Consider the following 12659-nt stretch of genomic DNA (forward strand, 5'->3'; position numbering starts at 1 on the left):
TTTGATATTCAGAGTTAAATTTATGTGGTCTAATATGGTGTCACGATTTGAGGTGTTATTAGTATAGTGGTGGGGCGAATATCGGTGGGATGTTATGTCCCTTAGGGAAGGTGTGCATACATACATGACGCTCATGACGGTAGAGTCATTTTCCTCGGATAAGTTGAGGTATTTTTGCCAATTATCCGACTCCGACTCAAAATCCACCGCCCTTCCTCTAGCGTGATTGGCCGATTGGTTAGAAGGTAAGGATAGCATGATGAAAGGAATTCCATTTGTGTATGTGCTCCCGATAAAAAGAAATAAGGTACTCTATTCCATTACATACATGGATCGGATAGAAAAACCAGACCCAGTCTCTCTGGGGGGCTATTGAACAACTCGAAAAAGCTCGTTCTCGTTTACGGAAAGTAGAAACCAAATGCAGTTTCAAGTGAATAAATACTCCGAGATAGAACGAGAAAAATTGAATTTGATTAATTCAACTCATAAAACTTTGGAATGGAGGGTAAAAAAAACCGATTATTTAAGAAAAATCGAGATGATATATGCGTCGATAGAGAATCCAAGGAAAGGGCATTTTTAGGATTTATCATGTATTAATATGCTTGTTATATACATACATGCATATATCATATATATATGTATATGTATGGTTTATTTATCGACATAAAAAAATTTTAAAAAATTGATTATTATTTTTTTGTTGTTGTATAAATTAGGTTTAATAAACATAAACTTATGGAGTAGTATGGCAATATTTTGATGCATATTAATATGTAAAAAGTGTCTTATGAATTTGAAGTTTAATTAGTGAGTCCAATAAATATGATATATGGAGGTAGATACGGCTATAATAAAGCCACTGTCGTTGAAGAGGCCAATTACCTGACAAAACTTTACACAACATTCAATTTGACAATGGTTCTCTTATTATAATAACCAAATAATAGTAATACAATAATAAATTCTTATATTATTTAAAATGGTACATATATATTACTGTAATTACTAACAAAGCAGAAAACTTAAAAAGAAACGCGATATGGATTGTGATGGAATGATAAGTACTTTTTTGGGATTCTTAATATGCGATCTCAAATTCGAGTCCTCTGGTTACGAGATTACCTTTATTGGAGAGCTTTTTACTCCAAATATGAGACTTAGAAGCATAAATTTAAATTTAGTCAGATCGTACAGAATGGATAACCAAAAGAAAGAAGAAACCCTAAGAAAGAGAAAGACAAAGTCATGTTTGAAATAGTTTGCTAAATTTGACATAATTTTGATGAAAAAGGAAAGTAGTGAATATCATGCAAGAGGCTTTTTTAGTGCTTTTCAATTATAAGTATTGTATATAAAACCTAGAACCTAAGTCTAAAAAAAAAAACATACAGACTTGACTAACTATGAAGTATGAAGTATATATTTGCTCAAAAAGGGAAATTACTACTACAAATAAAGTATTTAATTGCTACATTAATTATATTGAGTGAGAATGATATAACATGATTATTTTATAACAAATGCTTTATATAAAGGGAAAATGCACTAGTACCCTCTCAATCTATGCCTGAAATCTCAGAGACACACTTATACTATACTAAGGTCCTATTACCCCCTGAACTTATTTTATAAGTAATTTTCTACCCCTTTATAGCCTACGTGGCACTAATTTGAAAAAAAAAGTCAATCGTCGTTGGACCCACAAGATAGTGCCACGTAGGTCAAAAAGAGGTAAAAAATTATTAATAAAATAAGTTCAGGGGGGTAATAGGACCTTAGTATAGTATAAGTGTGTCTCTGAGATTTCGGGCATAGGTTGAAGGGGTACTTGGGCATTATCCCTTATATAAATATTATTAAAGACTTAAGCAATTTCAAAAATATAATAACATTAATTTAATTATCGATAAATACTTTTACCATCAATACAAAAAGAATCAAAAGATCAATTATAAATCGGAGTCATTGTTGAAAAAATACCTATGTCACAATCACGGTTTCTTTTTCTTTTGACACTCTCGAGGTACTACCAAAAACATATAATTTAAGTAGACATTGACATGATTTCAAACAAGAAAAGAAGTTTGCAGTGTCTTACTATAAATTAGGTTCAGCTTACAGTCTATATATGTAAATGCAGCTAGGTAAATGTTATAGTGGGGAGGTGAACTTTGTAAAAATATTTTATTTATTGAGTTTGAATAAATTCGTAGTACATAATTTTAAATAAAAATATCTAAAGGTCGAAGATTAGGATAAAAGGTTAGCAGGTAACTGAGTGTAATCGTCTGATAGGTGGGAGGAATAGGGGGCTAGCCTCACATCATCTTGTCTTTATCAATTAGTAGTATTTAGTAATTGTGTAGTTCCTTTGCTATTTGTTGCTCCATTGATAGTTCGATCTTTTCTTTTTTCCTATGATTCTTTTCTAAATAACTTTACTTTTGCGTCAAAGATTTATAACAAATTTTCTATTTCTTAAAGACGTGGATAAAATTTATATTAAGGAGTATTAATTGAATTCTTTACCCTCTAATACTGAATGATTTTTCTCCTTAAAAGGATAGATTAAGGTTCATAATTGTTTTCTTTTTTTCTTAGATCCTATGAAATAGGCCAGAAGAAATGGTGAAAATTAAAAATGGGTTATTCTTAAATTTACTCAAAATAAGAACCCGTTTGAACTTGCTAACATAAATTATTTTTGTAAAGTCATATTAATTTGAAGTTAAATTTAAAGTTTTATTTGGACATGTCATTTGAATTTAATTTTCTTTCATAAATTTAAAAATTCAACAACTTATGAAACTATCAAAAATTTTCCAATTCTTAGACAATTTTATCAAATGAGCTAACACGCTGTTCATAAATAAAATATTTGATTATTAAGGCACCGCATTAATAAATTGCATATATCTCCATATTCTTTTTTAAAAAATAAATGTTTATAATTACAAACTTTCAAAATTCATATATAAAGATCCACTAGTCAACATTCAATAATAATAGTTATTAGTTATTACTTAATATAATTATTTTCCATTATAATACAAACAAGCTAAACGCGAATTTTCTTTTTACAAAATAAATAATGAATCTTTTTCTTGAAAAAAATATAAATTTATGATTCAAAGTTTAACTTTACAAAATTTAAAATCACAATACAAAGTTAAATCATATTTATTAAAAATTCAAAATTTCAAATCATAAATCCACGTACCTATTTAAATTCATAATTTCATATCCGAACAAAAGTAAAAGTGCAGAAAAGGTAAAAGTTGGTGTTTTTATAATTTCACCAAACTTTTTTTTTCTTTTCATCATTAACCTATTATTATAAACCTTGTTCGTACTCTTTTGACGTCATTTTATACTTAAAAACTACATTTAGTACATATACTCCATTATTATTCTCTTTTTAAATAAGTATATTTACTTATATAACACCCTTACCTTTATTTATTCAGCAATAAATATCCATCCATTGCTCTCTCTCTTATTCCCTTTTCTACATCTCCTATTTTATTTTATTTTTCCTCTCTAAAAATTTCCTTTCATACTCTCACTCACATATTATTACCTCTTTTTTTTTTTTAACGTTGAAAATGGATGGTGACCAAAATTTATCTGATTTATTCGACGATTCCGAATGCGATATCTTCGGTATTTTAGAGGCTTTAGAAGGCGGTGGAGGTGGAGGTGGAGGTGGTAATAGTGGTATTACTTCGAAATTTAATAATAATACCAACAACCAGACTACAACAATCACAACCACGACCACAACCACAACGTCCGATGAAATTACGGGTTTGGTGTCAGAAGAAGGAAGGAAGAGGAAGTTAATATCTCAAAAGTCAACGGGTTCAAGTGCAACTTTACAAGAAGAGGAAACTATAGAAAATAAGATTTCTCATATAACAGTTGAAAGGAATCGCCGCAAACAAATGAATGAACATCTCTCTGTGCTACGCACTTTGATGCCTTGTTTTTATGCTAAACGAGTACGCACACTCATTTCTATTTTTATTTATTTTTTCGATCTATCGAAAAATAATTCTTTTCAGATATCATTTTTGAAATTATACTGAGTTTATTATTGTCATGTTCGTTGTGTTAGAGTTGTTTTAGACATATACATAACATCTAAAAACAACAAATTTAATTTATGGATGGATACTTTGCTATTTGCCACTAATCTAAATTTTTTTTCCCACAAATTAATTACACATGTATAAGACATAATAAAAGTAAAGGCGTTGGAGCTATAGGGGCAAGGTTACTTCTTTTATATATGTATATAATGGTAAATATTGAATTCCTTAATTTAATATATGTTTACTTCTTTATATGGTGAAATTAGATTCTGGTTTCGTCTATGGTCTTTAAGACATTAACTGTTTTCACAAAAAGTCACTCAATTATGAATTATTTTTTCTTCATAGAAGGTCGTTTAATCAAATATATATATAACTGTTTAAATCATTTAATGACTTACCCCACTTGACCCGACCTGAGTGATGGTTGATAATTGGGTTGGAAACATGCATGTTGAAGATATAAAAGTTGTTTTTTTTTTCTTTTCTAATGTCTTGTTTTTGTGGTTGTGTAATAAATAGGGTGATCAAGCATCAATAATTGGTGGGGTTGTTGATTACATAAACGAGCTACAACAAGTTCTCCAATCCTTAGAAGCCAAAAAGCAACGCAAAGTTTATAGTGAAGTTTTAAGTCCAAGAGTACTACCACCACAACTAGTCCCAATTAGTCCAAGACTACTAACACCTTCACCATTAAGTCCAAGAAAACCACCACTTAGCCCTAGAATGAACTTACCAATTAGCCCAAGAACCCCACAACCCACAAGCCCATATAAACCTAATGCTAATGCTAATGCTAACAAGCCACTTGAACCATCTCCTACTACTTCATCAAATTCTTCCATTGATAGTCATGTCAATAATGAGCTTGCTGCTAATTCAAAGTCAGCCATTGCTGACGTTGAGGTGAAATTCTCCGGCGCGAATGTCATATTGAAGACCGTCTCTCCACGTATTCCTGGCCAGGCTGTCAAGATTATTGCTGCTTTAGAACAACTCGCACTTGAAATACTCCATGTTAGCATTAGTACTATTGATGGTACCATGCTCAACTCCTTCACCATTAAGGTAATCGTAACTCTTCTTTACTTTCCTCAACTCCATGTAACATTAAAACGGAGAAAGTTATGTACTATCACAAGTTATGTAACCCTAAAATAGTTTGCATATCATTTGAAACAACACGAACTTGTACTTAATTGGTAACTTCTCTACATACATAATATCCCACACTTTTTTAACAACACACTTCTCTCAAAAGTGTTAAAGAATGACAAAAGTCCCACATCGGTGGTTAATGAGATGGCTGGACTCCCTTTGAGCTAGCTTTTTGGGTGTGAGTTAGGTCTAAGACCTAATTTCACATGGTATTAGAGCATGGCCCGTCTCACCCGATGTTGGGGTCCCCAAAATCAAAATTGCTCACGCACCTGATGCTAAGCACTGGGCGTGAGCTGGGGTGTTAAAGAATGACAAATGGTTAATGAGATGGGTGGACTCCCTTTGAGCTAGCTTTTAGGGCGTGAGTTAGGCCTAAGACCTAATTTCACAAAAAGCCCTCCATTTTGTTTATTCAGATTCGTCTAAACTATCACTAGTCTTAATTACTCTTAAATTTAACTAACGATATGTATATCTATTATATATATAAATTAAATTGAATATGTATATATATATATATATATATGGTGTCATTAAATTAGTGAAGATTTCAAAGCTAATGATTGGTAATTTCTTCCCATTTTTGGCAGATTGGAATTGAATGCCAACTAAGTGCTGAAGAACTGGCTCATCAGATTCAGCAGACATTCTGCTAAGAACAGTACTCATTACTCTTTAGTATAATACTAGTCGTAATTTTAGTACATTTTTTTTTCAATTTGGGAAAATTAGAAGTGTCTCATTCTAGTAGAGATCTGACTAGGGAGCTGTAACAATAATAAGAGAATGTAGTACGTAAAATAGGTGAGGTCCGTATAGATTGTAATGACTTTTATTTAAATTACTAGTAGTCGATCGATCGATTAATTAATTATATATATGACCCTCCTCGATCTTTATTATTGCTTTAATTATGTTCAGTCATTGTAATTTTTATTTATGTACACTCGATTTCTAGTAGTATCTGTGTTATTGTCACCTTCAAAATTTCTTATATCATCAAATTTCTTATATTAATTTACTAAAAATATTTTTTAGATAAAAGGTTTAGGATATTATTTTGTAGAATATAAGAATGACTCTTTATAAAGATGAAGTAAATGCTCATATATATATGAATTCGGAGTTAAAAGGGCTAAAAGAATTGTCAAAAATTTTAAAAGGGCACATCAATTTTCTTTTTAACCAAAAGGGCAAAAACGTTCCGGATGGAGTGATATTATTCTGACAAAATTAACGCCGTTACTCAATTAAAGAAAACATAAAAATCGCTGCCCTAGCAGCGATTTCGTCCAATTCTTTTTTTCTTTTTTCATTAAGAATCGTTGTTGTGGCAGCGATAATGGTTGAAAATTTTTAGGAAAATAAATGAATCTTTCAATCTACCCTAAAGTGAAGAGTGTACTAATTCTCTCAATTGCCTTTCACTTTTAAAGAAGAAATTATTGATTTTTTAAAAAAAATATTGCTGTTTTCTTCGAGGCAACAATATGTTTAAATTTATTTTTTTTTAAAAAAATATGTTATCGCTGCTTTGCAAGTGATTTAACCAAAAGAAATCAACTTTCTAAAGATTTCAATTTCAATTTTTTTTTTTGAAAAACGCTATAGGAGCAGCGATTTTCTTGTAACAACATCAATTTTGTCAAAAGAAAATCGCACCGTCATGAGCGATTATACTCTTTTGGTTAAAAAAAATTGATATGCCCTTTTGAAATTTTTGACAATTTCTTTTATCCTTTTGGCTCCATATATATATATATATATATATATATATATATATATATATATAGGGATACTATAGGATGAAAGATCATCTCGAACATAATGACAATAAACGTAAAAATGAAAGAATGATTAATAAAGAAAATATTATATGACAAATTAACTGATGATTTTGTTTTAATAGAGTGTTTATCGTTTTGGTTCTCAACAAATTTGGACTCTAAAATCATATTCAAAGGGTAGATATTTAATTATCATCCTGTGAAATCATATTCAAAGTATATTTATGTTGGCATACAAATATTTCAGTTGGACCGTTGACAACCTAACATCTAGAAAATACTTCAAAGGACTTAAATCCTTCATATGGAAACACTTTGTGCACATATATACTTTTTTAAATTAGCTAATGTAATCCCATCATAGTTTTCTTTAAAAAAACAATCAAGTAATTCACATAAAATAAAAAGTGGATTTGCACACTACCACGATATTAGGTAAAAAAAGGAATTGTAACTTGGGCCAACATGCAAAAAAACGAACGGAAAACTCAGTAAGATGTTGGAGAAACGAAATATCGAGAACGATGACTTAAAATCTCGAATTTCTATCTCATAAAGAAAATTATTTTATGTTCTATGAACAACTTTGTCTAGCAAATTTTTTAATCAAGCGAATGTTATTTTTTTTCGTTCGATAAGTAAGGTCAAAGCTTCAAGATCATCTTTTTTGAAGATCATTCTTGCAAATAATGTGATCGCGATTGCATCGTCTTCTTTTTTGTTCTTTTTTTTTTCTTTTTGCCTCGTATCCTACATAAATATTCAAATTAGAACTCACAAGCGAAAACGTAATAAGTAGTTAAATACAACATTATAGTACAAGGTTTTGGATTGACTTAAAAGTTAATCAAATCTATAAGTTAGTTTTTGACCTCTGGAACTGTTTGGTAATTATAAAAAATTACTTAAAATAAGTCAAATTATTCAAAATAAATTAAGTGTTTGACAAGGTCAAATTGACTTAAAATAAGTTTTAAAATGACTTAAAATAAGTCAAAAACTAAAATAGTTTCTCCCTATTTTTTATTTTTCGACTTATGAGTCATTTCTATTTAAACTTTCATTTTTAACGTAAAAACTACATTATTAAGTCAATCCAATCGGACTCTCTGCCCCACATTGATTTAATGTAAGATATTGAATTTACTTTTTGGTATTTTAATTACAATTTTGAAAGTGATCAGAAATGACAGTTTGTACGATTATCTTATTTAGCCACCTTTAAATTCCTGTACGTCGCCACATAAAAACTTAAATTCTCCAGCTTTTATTTTCCCTTCCTTACAATGAATGTAGTCATTAATAATTTTTTACCCATATAAAGAATTTTTACATTATCATTATTTTTTTCTATAATAAGGGTTCGAATCGATTGATCTTCTTACACCCCTCTTAACTCCGTTCCTGATTGTAACAAGCCAGACAACAGTATATTTCTATTTTTAAGATTTCAAATTTTACGAAAAGTTAAAATTAGTTTGAAATATGGATTGAGTACCTTAGATGATAGTAAATGCCTCAAATGAGGATGACATGATTATCTTATGATATTCCTGCTAGCATAGTCCTAAGCTAGTCTCTAGTCTAACAACTTTTTAGATTTTGTATTAATGGGAAGACCTGAACCTATATATAGTACTGATCAGTTATAAATAGGTTTTAAAGCCAGAAAACTAGCTATAGGTGATCCTTCAACAACCCTTAGCCTTACAATTGATTGACTACTTCCAAATATTGTAAGGTAAGTCTTCGGTACCAGTGGCGGAGCCAGAATTTCAACTAAGAAATGTCAAAATATGAAGAAGTTTAATTGTGTGTGTTCAAATGTAGACATAAAAATATTTTTTTAACTAGCTACGCAATATAATTTTTCGACGAAGGGGCGTTGATCGACACCCCTTGTGGCTCTGCCACTGTTTGTGTACACTATTATGAATAACGGTGCTAATAGAAATATAATCTTTTTCACCGAACCATCTTACCGAGAAAATGCATGAGAAACAGATTCTTACGGAAATAGTGTGTATGGTAAGCCATATTACCTAATTTTATTCGTATGAAAATATTACTATATTTTTCTCTCATCGATTCAATCAAAGTATCTGTGGAAATAGCTAGCCAATGAACATTTTTCGGTGGGAAAACCGTGATTTTTTTAGTAGTGGTAACTAATGATGCAATATTAATTCTATTCCCTATATAATATGTTTTACAAGTTTGACTTACTTTGCTTAGCTAAACACAAGTTAAAGTTTTGAGTTGAGATAATACTATAGATATATATTAATTTAGTATATACATAGAGAGTTAACATATGTACTCAGAAACAGAAAGTTTGATAACTAAGAATAATAAATGGCCAAGAATACCTAAGTGCTTGTGACTATATACCTATACAAGTATATATATATATATATATATATATATATACACTTTAAGATCACTAAATAAATACTATAGTCTATAATAGTACGTATATTTTCGAAAAACTGTTAAAAGGTACATATTACACTACCGCACATACAGCAAAAAGAGATGCGAAGGTGAGGCCCTCCGTTGGATCGAATCTCATCAAACGAGAGAGACTACATTGATCCAACGGTGGTACTCAATCAAACATCCTTTGTCAGAAAATTATATCATGTATATATACAATATATAGGTTAAAAATATTTTTTAAATATATATATATCCACATCGTGCATCAAAAACCCTTAAAAAGGATTAATTACTTAAGTGGATTTTTAAAAAAAATAATTATTTATTTTAAATATACTCTTTAATTATTATCATTTATAGCAATATATAGCAATACTGTATATTTCATTAAATTTGTCTTTCTCTCTCACCTCATTTTCCCTTATCTCTCTTGCCTTTTTTTACTTTTATCTTTTTTTCTCGCTCTTTCTCCCTTTTGCTCTTTCTCTTCTATTTTCTTTCTTTTCTCTGTTGCTTTTTTTTTTGTTCTTTTTTTCGTCTCTTTCTCTGCTTTTTTTCGTTTTCTCTCTATTTTCTTTCATAGAGTAGTTAATAATTTTTAGACTAAAAAATGAATAAAAATTAATTAATTAGGCAAGTAATTTAATTGTAACGAATGAATAGACTTAATAAATTACAAAATGAATTGAATTTACATTAAAAATGAATTCCACAAATATTAAAGTTGAATTAAAATACAATTAAATATGAATGCAAAATGTAGCAAACGAAAGAGTATTCTATGATCTCTAAACTGAATACACAAGTAATTCAATCATAACAAATCAATCAAAAGTTGCAAAATAAATTAAAATTGTATTACACAAATATTAAAACAAGTAAATAAATTATATTTGCTTTAAAATTGTATTACACGATATTAAAGTTGAATTAGAAGAGAAAATTAAGAATGAATGAAAAACATAACTAACAAAAGAAAAGACATCAATTAATAAACCGAATTAAATTTGTATTATTCATGAATAATCATGTATTATATGTATCTTATAAACTATTTTGAGTTTGTATCACTAAGAACATGTGATGTTTGTAATATGTATTAAAAATGTATTGTGCATATATTATAAGTGTGTTACCTAAATTATATTTGTTGATACATTAAAAGGGTAGTGAAATTTGCCATATGTATTATAAATGTAGGATGTATTGGTCATGATTTTAATACAATTTTAATATAATTATAAAACATATCTAATACAACTTTAATACAAACCCGATATAATTCCACAAACTTCATCATTTTCGAGCTTCAACGATCTCCTAAAATCAAATCTAAACTTAGCCAAACCTTTTTAAGATTGAGATATAAACTTCAAAAGATATTTTCAATTATTTGTAGAAACAATCTATCCAAACTAATCGCAAACGAAATAACAAACAAGTACACTAATCATAACAAATGAAGAAACATAATAAACTGCTTAATGAATTAAACTTGAATTAAAAATGTATTACACATATATTAAAGTTGAATAAGAAGCGAATTAAACATGAATGCAAAATGTAACAAACTAAAGAGTATTATATGATTTGTAAACTAAATAAAACTTATACAATAATGAAATAATCAAGTAATTTAATCGGAGCAAATCAACCAATAAACTCCAAAACGAATTAACTTGTATTAAAAGTGAATTACACAAATATCAAAGTTGAATTAGAAGAGATAATTAAACATGAATAGAAAATTTAACTAATGAAAGACTAGCCAATGATCTACATAGTGATTAAACTTATATCAATAATGACTTAAGCAAGTTATCCAATAGTAACAAATAATAAACTACAAAATGAATTAAATTTGCATTAAAAATGTATACACAATATTAAAGTTGAATTAGAAGAGAAAATTAAAAAAAATGAAAAATGTAACTAACAAAAGCCAAGACAATAATCTTTATACTAAATTAAACTTGTACTATTTATGAATAAAACATGTATTATATGTTTTATAAATTTTGATTTGTATCACTAAAAACATGAGAGATGTTTGTATATGTATTAAAAATGTAGTGTGCATGTATTATAAATGTATTATTAAGTGTTTTATCTAAATCCTTTGACTGGTATCACTAAGAAGAGAATAAAGTTTGCAATTTATATTATAAATGTACTGTTTATGATTTTAATACAATTTTAATACAATTATAAATCATATCTAATTCAACTTTAATACAATTGCGATACAGTTCCATAAACTTTACCATTTTCGAGTTTCAATCTTATATTTCTCCTATAATAAATTATAAACTTAACCAAACCTTCTTAAATTGAGATATAAACTTCAAACTGCATTTTCAACTATTTGTAGGATCAATCTATCCAAACTAATCATGAGTTCGTAAGATTCATAAAATGAAATCAAAATTTGAAACTTTATAATGACCATCAAGGGTGAATTCTTACTGGTGTAATATTAGAGATTTGAAAATTTTGTTTGAGAACATAATATTGTACAAATTTTTTATTCTTCTATTTCTCTTCTCGTTATATTTTTGGATAAAAATAATGAAATAGGGACAAAAATTTATTTGAGAATAATTATTTAAATGAAAATTTTAAAAGAAGAAGAAGAATAAAAAAAAGAAGAAGAGGGGGGAAGAGAAAGAATAACAGAAAGAGACGAAGAAGAAAAATAAAAAGAAGAAGACGAGGAAGAGAAAAGGTCAAAAGAAGCGAAGCGGTACAATTATTCAATCCAAAAAAAATTATATTTAATTAAAAAAATTTTATTGTCATAAATGATAAATATTTTTTTTAATATAATATATTTATGTGAATTACCTAATTAAAAATAATTAATGTAAAACTTATTTATAATTGTATGACAATCCAATTCCTTACATCCATATAAAGCAATGTATGTGGTCCAATATATTTATATAACAACTTTACACTTTTTTTTTTCTCCAAATTTGAATAAATTAAATTAGAAATTTGTGTGTTGTGTTATTTAATCGTGTTTCAAATATTTATATTATATGGTCCCAAAAAAAAAATGCAAGAAAATTCTCTAAGGTCATCATAGTAGGCTGCGACGGACCACATTTGATTGTGACTTCTCTCTGCTACTAATATTAGCAAATTAATGATTTTATTTCTCTCCGAA

The 12659-nt window shown here is 28.4% G+C and overlaps 1 protein-coding gene across 1 annotated transcript; it reads left to right on the forward strand.

Annotated features, from left to right (window-relative positions):
- The first annotated feature begins 3486 nt into the window (after positions 1-3486).
- LOC107012656 (transcription factor SPEECHLESS) lies at positions 3487-6175 on the forward strand. Its single transcript, XM_015212555.2, has 3 exons — positions 3487-4007; positions 4623-5171; positions 5855-6175. The coding sequence occupies exons 1-3, from the start codon at positions 3612-3614 to the stop codon at positions 5918-5920; spliced, it is 1011 nt and encodes a 336-aa protein (XP_015068041.1). The 5' UTR covers positions 3487-3611; the 3' UTR covers positions 5921-6175.
- Positions 6176-12659: the final 6484 nt, after the last annotated feature.

This window comes from Solanum pennellii, chromosome 3, assembly GCF_001406875.1.
Source record: "Solanum pennellii chromosome 3, SPENNV200".
NCBI lineage: Eukaryota > Viridiplantae > Streptophyta > Magnoliopsida > Solanales > Solanaceae > Solanum > Solanum pennellii.